The following is an 18,028-nucleotide window of genomic DNA, read 5'->3' as shown; positions in this document are numbered from 1 at the left end:
TACCCCATTGCCAGTGGGAGTGAAAGGCAACAGGCTCAACTTGTCTAAGCACAATTAAACACAGTGCCAGCAGCCCAGCAGGTCTGAAGTTCTTTCACCATCTCAGCTACTGTCTGGCGATAGTGTTGATACTATGTGCTTTTTCAGCACTGCATACGGTTTTGAAATGGGAAAATACCGTTTTTCTCCATTTTGAGACTCAGTGGCATTCCCAGGATCACACAGCAAATCAGTGTCAGTTAAAGAATTTCTTTTTCTTATTGTTTTAAAAGATACAGAAGACTTTGCCTTCTCTTCTTAGGGTGGTGGCTATCACCATTGGCAGGGCAGTGTTTAAGAAAAGGATAAGTAGGCTACTGGAGATGGGACAGCTTCACAAGTTCCCCAGTCTTGAATATGTGGGTGAGAGTTGACCTTATGCGACCATTTGAGTCACCTCTGGAAGCGTTTGATGTGCTGCAGAGCCAGCATGTGTTATTTTCAGGGTCTTTCCTGGGTTAGACAACCTCTGATATTTTCTGCTAGCTCAAACTCTTCATTTTAACAAATTGTCAAACAAAATTCAAAAGATGTTGCTGGATGGAATCAATATACACTGATCTTCCTATGCTTATTGTACTCAATAGAGAAAATAAACAGTGGGTTGTCTGATTCTTTCACCTGACTCATTTATTATCATTCAGTTTGCATCTGTAGCTCATTGCAATTCCTTTGTACCCATGTGGTTGTTATGGTTGTGTGGGTAACCTCTACCTGGCTCTGGAAAAGATTTGCATCTGTCTTTTCTCTCTGTCAGATCAGACAGACAATCAGACACACAGGGATAATCTTTAGGGAGATGGGCTATTATGCCTTCCTGACTTTTGATATGAAAACCTTCCCCACCCGCTTTTTACTAAGCCCTGTGTAATCTATCGTCTCATTTATCAAATTCCACCTAAGACTGCATAGCTGAGTGGATCTTTTTTGCTTAAGCATCGTTGTTGATCTTTATTTTAAAGAGGAAAGGTAAATTCTCTCCAGTGCTTTTTTTTGTGTGTACACAAATCAGAGACCTTCTCTAATGGCTTCCCATTTGATACTATGCTTGTCCCAGGAGCATGGTGGGCCCTTGTGAAATAAGCAAGGTCTTTCTGAAGAGTATGATTAATGCATCATCCCAGCACAAGGAATTAGATATCCTGTTTCTGACATATAGAACTAATGACATGAATCCATACAAGAGGCCTCTCATTTGCTGAGGAACCTGTATTGCTACAGCTGTATTTTTTCCTCAGTGTTGGGAATTTACCTCAGTGTTTACTCTAATTAGAAGAGACCAGCATACTCTCAGTGGAGCAGAACTTTTGTGGCCTCCAACATATCCTGCAGCATTTCCATTTTCTTCCTTCCCCCTTCATTCAGTTCATGATTGGCTGAGATTTTTTTATCATGTTTCTGTCCATCAGGGGGATGGGAGACAGCAGGGGAGAAACCCACAGTATAGATTCTAATCTTCAGCTTGATTTGTCAGTTTTCATTCTTGTTTTTCTGTCTAGTCCCTTTTCTTTATCAGTGCCACTCCATTTTTGGAGAGAGCAATAAAGAGAGAGTTAAAAACAGGGTATGTCTACATAGCAGGGCTAAAGTCGAATTAAGCTATCCAACTTCAGCTATGTTAATTGTGTAGCTTAAGTCAAAATAGTTTAACTCAGCTGCTTAGATACGCTTAGGGTACAGCTGCACAGAGCATTATTTCAGAATAACTGACGTTATTTTGAAATAATGTCGAGCTGGAGGACTTCTTACTCCGGCTCCTGTAATCCTCATTTTACAAGGAGTAAGGGAAGTTGAAGGCAAAATGTTCTTCCTTCCACTTCCTGCTGTGTAGACAGCACCAAAAGCCAAATTAAGCTATTTCTACCTAAGCTCAAGTTATGTAGCTTAATTCGGCTTTTGCCCTGCTGAGTCCAAACAATTATAATCAGAGCAACTAGTTGCCTATATGGAGAGAGTGTGAAACATCTAAAGTTAGTCTGGATAAAGCACTAGAATCCTCATTTCTGGGAACAATCTTGCACTGGCAAGGGGAAGGTCTAGTTGACCAAATAAGCCATCTCCATTTCTGACTTGTGGGTCAGAGTCTCCCCTTTCCTCTGTCCCCTGTGGCACTATGCCACTGGTGCAGAGCAGCCCTAAAAGCACTGGCATATCTGATCACGGCAATAACACTCAGACTAGGGGAATCCTCTAGGGGCATAGCAGCTCCCATGCTATCCCCCACGCAGCTGTCAGTGTAAGGAGCAGCACTTAAGTAAAGAGGGTAAGATCAGGTCTTCCCTGAGCCCTTTAGCCCCTGGCTGTTGTGTCAGTCCACAGGGGCCATTGTCAGCCAGGCATCGGGTTACCAACTCCCCGGATTGTCCTGAAATTGCTAGGAATTAAAGATTAATCTTTAATTAAAAATACTATCGTGACAAAACCTTCAGGAATTCATCCAACCCAAGTTGGCAACCCTAGCCAGGCACTTTGCCGTATGCACAGGGACTGTCAAAGCAGGCCTCACCCAAGATGTGGGAAGGAGCATGAAGAATGACTTTAATATGCACACATACACCCCTCCTGAATGTCAGTGTGTGCTCTTTGGCCACAACCAAGAACCTCAGCCTGTGGTTAGAAATACAATCAGACCGTAAGTGGGATCCTAAATGGTATGTGAAATTCAAAATGAAATTAAATAAAAGGACTAGATTATAATAATTAACAGCACTACAGTAAGGAAAGAGAATATGAATGTGTTACAGACAGAATAAGAGTTACTCCTAGCTCAGTGAAGAATTAGATCTGCCTGAGAGATTTAGTTTGTGATAGCTGAAGTATTTTGTTTCCTTCTAGATGTTAAAGTAGCATTGATCGTTGCATTTGTTTCTTTTGTCCACATGTTTTTCTCCCTGGCACAATCTGCTGTCTTGCTTTGTAAGCTGCTATAGTGCCTAGCCATTCGTTGCCTTGAAACTATTCCTCTTCTTAAGAATGTAGCCATCATTGGATTGAGGTGGGGAAAGGCGTGTTCTTTTAAATCAGTAAATTCCAGTGAATGATCTGCTAGTGGAGCAAAGTTTAGTCCAGGCCCTCTGTGTGATAGCTCTTCAAAATGTTATCCAATAGAAATAACCCTTTCGTACCTTCATCATTACAGGACACAGGCTGTAAAACACCATGGACCAAACTCACTAGCAGTTTGTATGTGTGTGTTTTCTGGCAACAATGCAACATTCTATTTGTGGCTCTCGGGTTTTGATTACAACATTCCTCTGGTGTTTCTTGTAGTGCAAGATCCTTACAGCAAAATGAGTGTTTGTGTCACAAATCCTGGCAGCTTTACCATTGCCGTTACATCTTTTTCAGATCCGCTATGCTGGTGCTGCTGATAGTGCGGTTCAGTTCATCTTCTATCAGCCCATCATTCACCGTTGGAGGGAAACTGATTTCTTTCCTTGTTCAGCATCCTGTGGTGGAGGTAATATGTCGTTGCTGGTGTGGTTGTATTGTATAGTCAGTGGCTAATCTACAAAAAAAATGTGAGCAGAAGTACTATTGCAGCTAAAGGAGATTTTCCTATCATTTCAGTGGTAGTATCCTGTATTAAAATTTTAATTAGAAAGTCCTAAGTTCTGTCATTGCTGAAATCTTGAAATGCACGTGGTCATAGTAATGATATAGCTATCAAACAATGGCCCAGATCCAGTGGCAGAAAGCTGGTGTGATGGCTACTGTTAATAAATTGTATAGTCAGTTGCTTGGTCTCATTTTGAGTTGCTATAAAACAGGGCTACTCAACTTTGGAAGCCCCGGGTGCCACGATGATACTCACAGCCCATGCCAAGGGCCGCAATGTAAGTGTGGTTGCTTATACACACAAATCTATATGCAAATATATGCAAATAGCTTCTTTCACACTGACAGGCATGAATACAAAGCACTTCCCACAATGCCTGAGTGCTCCCAGCACTCTGTACCCGTCTGTTCCAGCCAGCCCATCCGCTTGCGTCTTTCAGTGCCTGGGAGACACCTTGCCATTGTGGAGCGTGTTCCCAGTGGGGGCCATGTGCAAAGGATCCTGCCCGCAGGCCATGTGTTGAGCCTCATGTAAACCCAAACTGCACCGTGGCTGCAAACAAACAGGCCGTGGGCCGCGTGTTGAGTAGCCCTGCTATAAAACACACTCAAGATGCCAAATAACTAATGTCAGCCAAGTTTATTGCTCAGTGTACGCAATAATAATATTATTACAAGGAAAAGGTTCTAGAATCTAGATGATACGAGTACCCAGGAAACCATTTTGTGCTGCATTGTTACAATACAGTGTTGTGTGCTTCCCAAGTTACAAGTTTCAGCTGGCAGTGTTGCTATCATGATTTTACAAGTTACACAACGCTTTACATGTCACTAACATTGAAACTGTCAGTGTGTTCCAGTTCCCTAACTTGTTGTTCTGTGCCTTATCTTTGTTTTGGATACTACTGTCAACCGTCTGAAGTGGCTCACGACTATGAATGGCAACCTTAGTGCAGGCTGTTGAGAAATAGGGCACAAAACCCAACGTGGTTGTGAGTTCTATACTTAGATTTCACCAGTGATTGAAAGCTGGGAGGGATACAGGATGCATCAGCCATATGACAGCCTCCCCATGTGACTCCTCTTCATGCTAACCTTAGCCCATGGTTAGAGCCCCTCCTCTTTCTGGCCCAACTCTGCTCCCACTCCACCCCTTTCCCTAGGTCCGTGTCTTTGTCCCCACCCCACAACTTTCCCAAATCACCTTCCCCAAAGGATGCGGCCTGGGAACTAGCAGGGGAGCCTGGCACTGGCAGCAGGGGTCAGCCCTCACTCCCCTAGTACTCACTGGCAGCAGCAGGAAGCAGAGCAGCCAGCTCCTGTCTGCTCTACTCTCCTGGTTCCCAGCCACATTGCTTTACTTCCTGCCACCAGTGAGTACTAGGGGCAGTTCCATCCCTTCTCCCAAGCTCCCTCTCCTGAGCAATGTGGCTGGGAGCCCTGGAGCAGAGTGGACTGGGTCGCTCTGCTTCCCACCTCCGCCAGTGAGTGCAAAGGTTCCCAACCTCTGCTGCTGGCACCAGGTCCCCCGCTAGTCCCCCAGGCTGCATGGGTCAGGGTGGATGGATGAACTGTCCACAGGATGGAACGGCTCTGACTGTTGGCCTCTTGCCCTTCCTTCCACATTGTGCTTGGGGGGCATGTGACCCTTCATGCCCCCCCAACGTGTCATCCTGTCACCAGCCACGTACCAAGTGTGAGCTCTTCAAGCGCTCTAATGGTTGTAATATGGAGTCACAGACAGTTCCCTGGGGTATTCCATATCTGTGCAAGCTTATCTTGTGAGATGATCCCTTACAACGGTATTCAGGCTACTCTCAGTCCCAAAGGACTAGTCACTTACCCCAGGTTCATTGTACCCCAGGTTCATTGTACCTGGTCAGATCTTGCACCACACGCAATGCTTGTAGCCAGTCCTATAAAGAACTCTCTAAAGGTTTATTAACTAGGAAAATAAATAAGAGTTATTTATAAGGTTAAAGCAGGTAAATGAACACACACAAATGAGTTAGTGGTAAGTTCCAAAAATGAACAGAAGCTACTATAATATGCAAACTCTATATGTCTTTTAGGGCTAATCCCACCTAAGCAACTTGAAGATCCCTTGATTATTGTCCTTGCCAATATCCAAGCAGTTTAATAACATTTTTTTCTTGACAGGGATTTTTATCCTTATTACCAAAGCTCAAGATCAAGGGGCACTTATTTGTGTATATCTCCAATCCAAAGGCCGGGGGGGGGGAGGACAGAAGCAATCAGCAAAGTCTTTTGTCCACTGATATTTCACAATGGCTTGTCTGATGTCTATAGGCCTTCTTTTATTGGGCAAGAGAGAACATTTCTTGTAGTAAACCAGTATTTCTCTCTTAAATAGTGCTTCTCTCTTGACGGGGAGAGAGAGGAGGGGGAGGTTTAGAGCAAACACTTTACAAAGCACTTATACCTTATAACATAGTGATTATGTACATAGAAGATTATATACATACTAGGTGGCTATGCTTGCCAACCCCCTCTGTCTGCCACAGCCAGATCGTGGCTTCTCCTCCTACCCATACCGCAGTAGGAGAGGGGCCACCACCAGCCAAATTGGGGCCTTGTTGGCCAGGCTTCATTTTAAATAAAGTAAAATATTATGTCCAACACAAAAAGGTTTCAACATTGTCTTTATTTATGGCAGGGGTGGGGAACCTTTTTTGGGTTAGGGGCTAGAAAACCCCAACTCACACTAATGAGGCCCCCACTACTCCTTTGGTGCTCCAGCCTCATTAAGCCAGGCCAGATTAACTCCTCTGGGGTTCCAGGTTAGTAGATTTTGTGGACCCCCTAAGTTCTGGGGTGGGGCCAAAAATATGGGGTTCAGTGTGTGGACAGGACTGCCAGTGAATGGGATAGGGATGGGAGTTCAGGATCTGGGCAGAAGGTGGGATGCAGGACGGACTGAGGATGCAAGGTCTGGATAGGGTGCAAGAGCAGGGTGGGAATAGGGTGTCTGGCCAGAAGGTAGGGTACAGGAGCAAGGGAGGGTACAGGAGAAAGGAGCAAGAGCTGGCTTGAGGGGCAGGGTGTGTGGCCAGGGGAAAGGAGGTAGGAGTGGGCTTGGGAGCAGGGTATGTGGCCCGGGGTGGGGGGAGCAAGCTTGGGGTCAGGGTGTCTGGCCACAGGGGGGAAGGGGCAGAAGCAGGCTGGGGATGCGGGGTCTCAGTGGGGGGTAAGTCAGGGGGCTGGGAATGCAGGGGCTGGGCATGAGGGGGTGGAGAGCACTCACTGCGGCCAGAGCTGAGTGGGCAGGACCCTTGGGAGGCGGAATGTGCCAGGCAGCTTTGCCACCCTCAAACAGTGTCCAGGCAGGGAGTATGTGCAAGGGCGGAGCCTGTGGACACAGAGTGACGTGATGATGTCACTCATATCCCACAGGAAAAAAAACGTGAGAGAGAATATTGTGAGGCAAATGCAGGCAGCAATTTACAAGTATTTATTAATGTCTAAACTCATTCTTATCTACTTACCATCTATTTTAACTGTCCTAAGATGTGAGTGAGTCAAAGTGGTTTCTAGCTAAGCATTTGTCAGTGTTCAGGGAGGCCTTGTACCTTGGCAAGATCTGGCACCTGGTCTTCCAGTGTCACAACTAGTATTCCAGGTTGGTGTTCTTGTTAGTGAAGATACTTCCCTAACTTGTACTAAGACAGAATGATGTGTTTTGATTTTTGACAAGTTTCCTATCTGCTTATGCCAAATGCTCATTTCATTAAATGACTGGAGTTATGGAGTTTTAAACAAACAGCGAACAGGATTATGGTATGAACCAGGTTAGGATATATCACTGTTTTACAATATTTGTGCTTAATGTTATTGATGTTTAATACATACTATATGAATATAGTATAAAATAAAAATACATATATGTGCAGTTCATGCATGTTATACATTAGTCAACAGCTACTACTAGTCTACTCTTCCCCTGCTAACAGACTAAGGATTAGGGATATTAAAATGCATTTATTCAGGTAAAATTTTAGTAGTTAGATGTTCATATGGGGAGAGGTAGCTCCCTAGGAATCTGAACTTTTAAGCTGCCTGCCCCTCTCCACTGCACTGCTGCCTCTGTATCATAAATATTGCTGCAATCCCATTTTAGTGGGGTTGCTAGAGTTGGTGTTGCGTTTGCTGGGTTCTAGGGCTGAAGCCTAAGCCCCAACACCCAGAGCCAATGCCCAAGGCCTTCAGCCCTGGATGGTGGGGCTCCAGTTACAGTCCTCCTGCCTGGGCCTCAGCTTTGCTCCCTTCCTGCTCCGGTGCCCAGAATAGTGTAGCTCAGGTGGGCCAAAGCTTCAGTTTCCTCCTCCCCCCGCACCCGCGGAATTGTGTAGTAATTTTTGTTGTAAGAAAATGGTCATGGGGCAATGTCATTTGAGAATCCCTGCATTAGTGTATATACATTGATCCTATCTATATTTAATAGCTATAATGGGTAACATATGGGGACAGATCTGTTTTATGAACAGAGCCCTTCAAATCTGTGGATATCTGCTTTATATCTGCAAGTATCGCGTACATGGATGTGGATGCTGATATCTGAGGCTCATTTTTTCAGATAGGAATGCACATGTGGATACACATTTTATATATAGAACCGTGCAAATGTGCAGATACCTGCCTTATATCCGCACATAATTTTTGCAAATATGGATACAGATACCGATACAAATTATTTATCTGCGCAAGATTATATTTATGAAAGTACTGGAGAACACCTAATCTTTTTTGTAAAATACATTTGTTAAATTGGGGTAAAATGTAGTAGCCTGTTGTTTCACTGGGGGACTTAGTCATTCTGGATAATGTTTTACAAAACCAGGATTTACCTATAGTTAATACATATACTGAGAAAAAAAATCAGCTCAGATACTCTGCCTTTTGAATCCTTAAATGTCACAGGTTACCAGCTGACATCTGCTGAGTGTTATGACCTGAGAAGCAGCCGGGTGGTGACTGATCAATATTGTCACTACTACCCTGAAAATATCAAGCCAAAGCCAAAACTTCAGGAGTGCAACTTGGATCCTTGCCCTGCCAGGTCAGTCAGCTCTATCATTAGAAGAGACCAGGCTTTACTTGAGTGAAATCAAATATCCATTTGTTCCTAGATCTGTAGAATACCTCTGCTTTTTTTTGCTGGGGACTGTGTACTGGGTAAAGTAAAATGGGTGTGTTTATCCTATGTACACTGCAGAGAACAGTGTTAGAAATGGATGTTTCCTCCCTCCAGATTACTTTCTTCCTCATTTATTTTAAAGTGTGGGAAAGCAAATTACCCATCATAATATCCTATGCTAACCACATATAAATGAAAGTGTTAGTAAGATAATAACAAATCCTGAAGGGGAAACCATGCAGCTAGCAATGGTTGCCATCACTGATGTATATTATTTTATGGGTGTTAAAGAGTGCTTGGCACAACAGCAGCTTGTGGAGATTTAATGCAGGAACCTAGCCTGATCATCAACTTCCTCTGACCTTTCACCAAAAGCAAAAGACCCTTTCCCAGCCCTCTGCCAAGAACACCTTCCCAGAGAACTTATTGTGGAAACAGGAGAGGCACAAAGTCAGGGCATTCATCATCTGCATACAGCTCTCCAATCCATTTGAACAGGTAGCCACTTAGAGGTCAGTCCTGTGAGGTACGGAGCATCTTGAACTCAGTGAGAGTTGAGGATGCTCAGCACCCTGAACTTTGGGGCTGTAACTGTATTATATTTATCATCTAAACATCTGTATCCCAATCCATCGCTCTGCCAGAAGCGTGCTCCATGCAGCTTGGGAACTAAGTGTGCAAAGGGGTCTTAAAGACACCTACTTGCTCCCTTGACCTGCTCCCTTCTCTGCTATCTTGACTTGCTCTCTTGACTGCTCTGTGCCAAGCTCATCCCATCCTCACATTAAAGCAGCCTGAATGGCTGCCAGTGAGCACTCTGCATATACACGCACTGGTATGCCAAGGTGGGACACCCCACACCTCTTCCCAGCACTGGCTTAAGGGAGCCCTTATTTTCTCTGCACTACCCAAGGATTCCCCCTCTCCCCCTGCTGGTGAGCAGTGCTCCTCTGGCCAGGTAAACTGGCTTTTGGCTAGGTTTGCACGAAGAGTGGGGCACTAAAGCTATTTTCACATTAGGTCACTCTTTGCCCTTTGATCCCTTTAAAAAATAACACCACACTATTGGGATGGCCCTTCACTACTGGAAAACCACTCAAGCTCTTACAATCCTGGAGACAGATAGTGTTACACGCTTGACAACAAACCTGAAGAATATTTGCTCTTACTGCAATAAATATGCTTTGTGAAATCTTTCAAAAAAAAAACGTAGGGGAACAGAGCCCACTGAGATGATATTAATGATATGACACAGAGTGGCATAAAAGTAGGAAATCCAAAGTTAAAAGTGAAATCAGATGGATTGTTTCACAGAGGTGGTTTAAGCCAAGGTAGAATTTTGTTTCAGCCTTCCTTGAAATGTGCTGCTTTTTTCATATGAAAGGCGCATGCAATGATACAGATCACAGGTGCGTAAAAGGGCCTCCCCGGGCCGGATCCAGCCCGCCAAGCAGTTTCATATGGCCCGTGGAGGTCCTGCTGCTCCCCTGTCCCTAGGCCAATCAGGGCCTAGGGATGGGGGAGCACGCGGTGTTTGACTAGTGTTTGACTCTAAGCACCGCACCCTAGTGTTTGACTCTAAGCACCGCAAGCCAGAGGGCAGGGAGCAAGAGACTTCATACTTCCCCTGCCTCCAGGCCAATCAGGGTTTGGGGTGGCGGAGGGGGGGGTGCGAAGTCTTCTCCTGCCCTGCAAGGAGTCCACCACCTCCATAGGCAACCCATTCCAGTGCTTCACCACCCTCCTAGTTAGGTAGTTTTTTCCTAATATCCAATCTAGACCTTCCCCATTGCAACTTGAGACCGTTGCTCCTTGTTCTGGCATCTGTCACAGCTTGAGATCTGCTGACTATCTTCTTTGGAACCGTCCTTCAGGTAGCTGCAAGCTGCTATCCAATCCCCCCTCCTTCTTTTCGTCTACAGACTAAAGATCAGTTCTCTCAGCGTCTCCCCATAAGTCATGTGCTCCAGTCCCCTAACAATTATTTTCCCCTCTGCTGGGGACTCTTTCCAATTTGACCTCATCCTTTTAATAGAGGGAAGTCCCAAAACGACACAATACTCCTGATGTGACCTCACCAATGCTGAATAGAGGGGAATAATCACTTTCCTTGATCTACTGATAATGCTTATTAATGCAGCCCAATATGCCATTCTTCATGCATACTGTTCCTGAAACAGCAGTTTGGGGCAGTCAGACAGTATGAGGAGAGAGAATGTGCACTATGCTGTCACAAACAAGGTGGGACTTCATTAGGCTCTCTGGAAAAAGAAAATTTAGCAGGTGCTACTGACCATGCTCAATGGGGAGATTGCTTTACTTAAGCTCAGCAAAGCTCTCCCTCCTCAATGAGGATTGTATTCCTGCTAAGTTGGAAACATCAACAGCCTTTCCAATTTTTTTAACATTTATTTTAAAATGAGGTTAGAATGGTTGTTAAAATAAGAAACCAGAATGTATTTTTTATTCTCCCAACACAGAAAAATTAAGTAATCTTATTTTTGTGATTATTTTCAATAACAAATTTCCCAGGGAGCACAGACCAACTGCGACTATTTCTAAAATATTTCAGAAAGTGTGACTATGGAAAAACAGCAGGTTATAAAGGAATTCAATTTTACAACCTCAAGCACTGTGAATATATCTACACTTTGATTTAGGGATGTGATTCCCAGCTTAAGCAACCCCATTCAGGCTCTCTCTCATGGAGCTAGTGCACCAAAGACAAACTGTTGCCGAGACTTCACAAGTGGTAGGAGGGGCTCGCTGCCCTGAATACATACCTAGTGTCTCCTATGGATGTGTACGCATGTTGCCTAGCCCCTCTGGCCACTTGAAACACTGTAGCTACCCTTCTTTTTTTGCTTAGCGTATTAGCTTTAGTCAAGCTAGTTTGGGTTTTTCTGCATGAGCTTTGCTTTGGGATTATACCAAAGGTTCAAAGTATAAATATACCCGAGGAGGCATGAACAGTACCCCTGGTAGTGAGATGATAGTTTTACTATGACATTTATTTTAATAAACGGTTACCTTTTGTTATTTGGAAAAAAAAAATCAGTTCTGGATCATATATGCCTTTACTCTAGCATTTACCCCATGGCTTTTTTTTTTTTTTAATCATTTTGAAATTGCACATGCACAAATGTTAAACCAGGTGGCTGCAGTGTATGTGGGAGGAAAAAGAGAGAGAGGAAAAAATAACTTTTGGGCAGATGTCAGGAAGTATTTTTTGTTTTGTCCAAGGCATGTAACTAGGCAAAGCTTGTTGACATAAAGACCCTGAGGGACAGGAAAGTCATTTAGAAACAAAGCTATGCTGTCCTAATGTACAGGATGTGCAAGAAAATACTCAGCTTAGTAGAAGTGTCTCTACGGAATGCCAGGTTACAGACATTATTCTCAATCGTGTGTTTCTGGAGAACACACAGAACCAAGAACCCAGACTCAGAATCATGGACAGTCTCTGATAAGAATACAGTAAGATGCAGAAAGCAATAGAAGGCCAGGATGGGTGGGTTGAATCAGGATCTCTAGATTCTAGTGTCTACTGTAGAATCACTATATAAGTAGCTAAAACAGTCTCTGTGCTTCAGTCTCCCAAGCTGTAAATATGGGATAATTATTCTTCCCTATCTCACATGGTTGCTGCAAGGCTTAATTCATTAATGTTTGCTGGGTGCTCATATGCTGCAGTAATGAGTGCCATAAAAAAGTGAATCAGTCTAAGTTGGTTAGAAAAAATAATGAGGAAGCTTCACTGTCGTGTAGTTTACATCTGAATTCAGACTAGAAGGACCACACTGTTTTCTAATAGCTGTGTTCCAAAGTTGAGGAGATTTACAATGGGTATAGTGTACAGCCTTTTACCTCTAGCTTGGGGCTCCCTATTGGCAATAAACGGGGCCATTTTTGGCAGTGTCAGCAGCAGAAAGGCCAAGGATTGAATGGACATAGAAAAAGAACCACCGGCTCTTCCTTAGAGATTGGTCCTTCCGCTCAGAGTTGAGCAGCAGTGGAGGGAACCTTACTCTGCCAGATCGTGTGTTGTACCTGCTCTGTGGCAAATTCTAGACTTCAGTCTGAGAATTTCACGAATGCTAAAGTCATAGCTGTCACTTTTTAACTTTCCCAAACATTCATATGATGGAGAGCTGTCGGGCCCCCCCCCCCCGACGGGGGTTGCCACCCACCTCTGAGGCATCATCCAACCAACTGGGGCCTCAGCCCGAAAGCGTGATGCCCCCTTTTGGGGGAAATATAGCCTCCCGGCCTAGTCCACTGTTCAGTGCCCCTGTGCTAGGGGAAATACAGCCTCCTGGCCTAGTCCACAGTTCACAGGCCCAGAGGCCTAGTCCACAGTTCAGTGTTTGTTACCCCGGTCCCCACTCGCCGGGGTCTCGGGCAGCAGGGGTAGGGGGGTCCGGGCCCTCCCTCTCCACCGGGCCCCGACCCAGGGCCCTAGTAGTGGCGGGTGGTTCCCACCTCTGGCTCGGCGGGGCCTCCTCCCCGCAACGCCCCGAGCCCTCAGGGGCTTCTGCAGCTCCCTGCCCTGGGTCACTTCCTACCCCTGGCCCGTCGCGGCCCCACCTGGTGTCAGTCGACTGGCTGGACTGGTACTTCCCCTGGCAGCCTCAGAGTTCGACGGGTCCGGTCCGGTGCTCGGGGGGTGGGTCGGTGGCTCCAGCGTTGGGGGCCGAGCCCGGCTGAGGGCGCTAGCTCCCTTGGCGCCTCCCTCTCTGGCCAGTAGTTGCTAGCTCCAGCTCGGGTCGCAGTCTGCCCCTTCTGAGCGGGCCAGTAGCCTTTTGTACCTGTGCTCCCTTTGGAGCATGCCCAGTAGGGCTGTGTGGGTGGGGCCTTCTCCGCCCCCAGCCCCAGGTGGTTTCCCTGGGCTTGAGTGCGGGGCGGGGCCACCCCGTCACACACCCCCCCCCTTTAAGTGGGTACCTGTCCCCTCGCTCGTTCCCGTCTCTTTTCCCCCACCCGGGAAAGGAAATCGGCATTCGTGTGCGCCTTCCCTGGGCGATGGGTTATACTGAAATTGTACGGCTGTAAAGATAGATACCACCGCATTAAACAGGGGTTCGTCTCTTTCATGCTATTTAACCATTTCAGGGGGGCATGGTCTGTCACCACCTGAAACGTGTTGCCCAATAAATAGTATCTTAGGGCGTCTATAGCCCACTTTATTGCCAGTGCCTCCTTTTCTATGGTAGCATAGTTCTGTTCTCGTGGGAAGAGCTTGCGGCTCAAATATACTATCGGGTGCTCCCCTCCCTCTGCCTGTTGGGACAGCACTGCCCCCAAGCCTCTTTCTGATGCATCCATTTGCAGTAGGAAGGGCTTTGAAAAATCTGGGTGGAACAGGATGGGGGCTTTAGTAAGCTTGTCCTTCAGTGTCCTGAAAGCCACCTCACAGTCTGCTGACCATTGTACCTTGTTCGGCTGGGTACTTTTCGTGAGGTCAGATAGAGGGGCTGCGATGTCCGCAAAACCGGGGATAAACCGGCGATAGTACCCCGCAAGCCCCAAGAACTGGCGTACCTGCTTTTTGGTTGCGGGTGTCTTACGCTCCTGCACGGCTTTCACTTTGTCCACCAGTGGTCGTACTGTCCCTTGCCCGACAGTGTACCCCAAGTAGGTTACTTCCCGGCATCCCAGCTGGCATTTTCGCGGATTGGCTGTGAGGCCGGCCTCCTTCAGGGATTTCAATACGGCTTCTACATGCTGTAGAGGGGTCGTCCACGTTGGGCTATAGATCACCACGTCATCTATATATGCGGCTGCGTAGGCTTGATGGGGCTGTAACAATCGGTCCATTAATTGCTGGAACGTGGCCGCCGCCCCATGCAGTCCAAACGGCATGGTCATGAATTGAAACAGACCGAAGGGTGTAGGGAAGGCCGTTTTCTTCTTAGAAGCTGGTGTCAGGGGGATCTGCCAATACCCTTTCATCATGTCCAGGATGGAGAAGTATTCCGCTTGGCCGAGCCGTTCTAAGAGCTCCTCAGTCCGGGGCATCGAACCGCGAGATGGCGTTAACTTTGTGGAAATCGATGCAAAATTGCATCGTACCATCCGTTTTCGGGACTAGCACTATGGGACTCCTCCACTCACTATGGGATTCCTCCACTACTCCCATCTCCAGCATTGTCTGGAGTTCCCGCTGGACCGTGTCCCACATCTTCCTAGGTAGGGGTCTGTGTTGGTCTCGCACGTTATGGCCCGGCCGGGTAGCGATGTGATGATGTGTGGTGCGGATGCGGCCGGGTTGAGTGGAGAAAAACTGTGTGAACCCCTGGACCACCCGTTGTAATTCTCCCTGCTGTACCAGATTTAACTCCGGGCCCATCGTTACCTGAGCGTTCCCCTGGAGGTCTGCGACAGCCGGCCCGAGTTCTGGATCCGGGGGATATGGAGTGACCAGTAGTCCTTCGGCAGTCTTCCACGCCTTCAGGAGGTTGACGTGGTATCTTCATACCTCCCTTTTCCTTCCGGGCAGCCTTACTTCGTAGTCCACAGTTCCTATTCGCCGGATCACCTCGAAGGGGCCTTGCCATCGGGCTAGTAGCTTGGACTCTCGGGATGGCAGTAAAACGAGTACATGGTCCCCTGGTTCAAACGAGCGGAGCTTGGCCCCTCGGTCGTAATATCGAGCTTGGATTTCTTGTGCCTGTAGGAGGTTAGCCTTGGCAAATTCCCCTACCTTCCGCAGGCGCTCCCACACTGCAATATATAGGGTACTGTTCCTTGGAGTCGCGATTCTTGCTCTTCCCAGCTTTCTCTTAATAGGCTGAGTATCCCCCTCGGCTGCCGTCCATACAGGAATTCGAATGGGGAGAACCCTGTCGACGCCTGGGGGACCTCGCGAATGGCCCCAGCTCGGGCCACAGTCTGCCCCTTCTGAGCAGGCCAGCAGCCTTTTGTACCTGTGCTCCCTTTGGAGCATGCCCAGTAGGGCTGTGTGGGTGGGTCCCCCCTCCCCCCCGTCACAAGAGCTATTAGCTGAAATAAAAAATTGATGGGAAGTGTCAGGTGTCACCAATAGCCTCCCAGTGGCCGCACAAAAGAATTCCCTTTTCTAATGACTGGAGAATGAAATTTTTCCCCCACTTTGAGACAGGAAGTCTGTTTGGGCTTGACTTGTGCACTGTGGACTTGCTTATCTCTTTGAGGTGCTCTAAACTGAACAAACTGATCCTTTCATAATTCAAAGGCATTCTTCAAAACTGTTTATAACAAGAGTTTGAAAGGTTTTCACCTTACACACCAGGTCACTGTTTAGAGTCAATGAATCCTACCCCCATTTCCAGCTTTGAAGTTGCATCTAGATTCTAGCTTCCCAAGCTACCTCAGTTGAAATCCACTGATGCACAAAATTTTCTATCTGCTCCATGATCTTATACTATTCCTATCTCCTTCGTATCTGAACCTAAGGCCCTTTGAGTCATTTAAGCTCTATTTAAGCTTTTATTGGGAAACTTAAATGGTATGTACAGTTAGGGTAGGGGTAGGGTGTAGGTAGGGTGACCAACTCTCCTGATTTTATAGGGACAGTCCTGATATTCAGGGCTTTTTCTTATCCTGGTACCAATTATCCCACACCCCTGTCCCAAGTTTTCATTCTTACTATCTTGTTACCCTATTTGCAAGTCTTATGCGCCAAGATAAATTTCATCTATGAGCCTGGTCTGTGCTTCACAGAATATTCCCAGTGACAAGTGGCAGTTGGACACCTCAATTAAGCATGCTTAATTGACACTGGTAATAATTCCAGAAGTCAATTAGAACCTTGCCCCCATAATTGATGCTAACACCAGTGTGAATTTTTTGGAAGATTTTCTAGTTCAGGTATGGCCTTCAACACCTTGAGACTTTAGGTCATTCCTGAACATATCTTCCATATTTAGCCTTTCCCAGCAAAATTGCAACCATCTTCATTTAGCATTCTGATTTATCATTTCTAAATCATTTCTGCATGTGTGTGTATGGAATGTGTGTAATACTAAGGTATCAAGAAGCAAATGAAACTTCAGTGTCAACTAACTATTGTTGTTCCTATTTTTTTTTGTAGTTATAGTTAACTTTTTAGCTATTCTAACAGCAACAGTGTGTTGCAAATCACTGCACATAAAAGCATTCTTAGTATGTCATGACCATTCAGATCAAACCAGAGTACTTGGAACCCCATCAGAGCACAAGATCACATGAACTTTGTAGTCCACTTGAAGCTGTGCTGATTTGATTGTGAAGATCTCTAGTATTTCTTCAACAATAGAAGACCTTTTGCGAATCTCATCAGAGAGGCCGCTACTGTTTCAGTATAGTGAATGAACACACACAATTAAAAAGCGGACTAAGATATTTTCTTTACTAATCATAAAGGTCTCTTTGGTTCTTTACAAATTGGCAGCCAGTGCAGGAAATTGCCAACTGACTTCCTTTTAGCTTGTCATCGCCTCCTTTAAATGTATTTAATTTGATAGCAATTATCGGGCAACTACCCCAGTAAATCAGTATTCCTGTTTTCACTGCACTCTTTGTCAGAAGATAAATGAAATTAGAGATCTGGCACATTTCTGAAGAGAAGGGGCCCACACTCTCTGATATGTACAGCAGCAACAGTAAATCTGTGATGATGAGGTTCTGAGAGATGTTGGTTGACTTATCTATATTGCCTTCCAGTAGGCTGTACAATAAACTTTATTCTGAATACTCTTTCATACAGAATGGCTGTGAAATGCCCTGATAGTTATTATATCTGAATTTACCTCAGGTTCTAACCAGAGAGAGGCAAAAAGATTATTTTAGATTAAATTTAGAAATAGCTCAAGATACTGAGGTGATGAGACATAGGAAGCCTTTCCCAGATGGTAGGAAATTCAAAAAAGGCAGCTCTCACATGAATGCAGATGAATTTTTGTGGACTAGAGAAATAAGATTTGTATTAGTTAAACATAGGAAGTGGATAAATAATCGTAGGGAGAGTGTCATACAAGGTAGAGTGAAATGTATGGAATTATGAACCATTTCTGATGTTTTTCCTAAATGAATGCAGAGCCAGTGTAGTTGCTGGATGGTAGCAATGAAATTGTTCTTCCTTCTTTCTGCTTACGAGAAAGTGAACAGTAGGATGTTCTGCACATGCGCCTGTCTTCAGAGGTAGGATTTAGGAGGCCAGAGAGCGGAGACTAGCTGAATAGTGAAGGTAAGAGAGTATGAAAGTATGGATGAGGATTTTAGTAAAGGTGGAACTGAAACTGTGATATAGTAAGAATG

General features: G+C 45.7%; 1 protein-coding gene across 10 annotated transcripts in view; it reads left to right on the top strand.

Annotated features, from left to right (window-relative positions):
* The window catches only part of ADAMTSL1 (ADAMTS like 1), a 707,788-nt gene that overhangs the window by 525,489 nt on the left and 164,271 nt on the right, over positions 1-18,028 (top strand). For all 10 annotated transcript variants that reach the window (XR_012904618.1, XM_075931513.1, XM_075931510.1 and 7 more), the window contains 2 exons: positions 3,388-3,499; positions 8,536-8,674. Coding sequence is in view for 9 of the 10 variants with exons in the window: in XM_075931513.1 (XP_075787628.1) it covers positions 3,388-3,499; positions 8,536-8,674 (251 nt within the window). In the remaining variant the exon portion in view is untranslated. The remainder of the gene's footprint in view (positions 1-3,387; positions 3,500-8,535; positions 8,675-18,028) is intronic.

This window comes from Pelodiscus sinensis, chromosome 6 (assembly GCF_049634645.1).
Source record: "Pelodiscus sinensis isolate JC-2024 chromosome 6, ASM4963464v1, whole genome shotgun sequence".
In the NCBI taxonomy this organism is placed as follows: Eukaryota; Metazoa; Chordata; order Testudines; family Trionychidae; genus Pelodiscus; species Pelodiscus sinensis.
The sequence above is the reverse complement of the archived record's forward strand: the minus strand, read 5'-3'. Positions and strand labels throughout refer to the sequence as shown.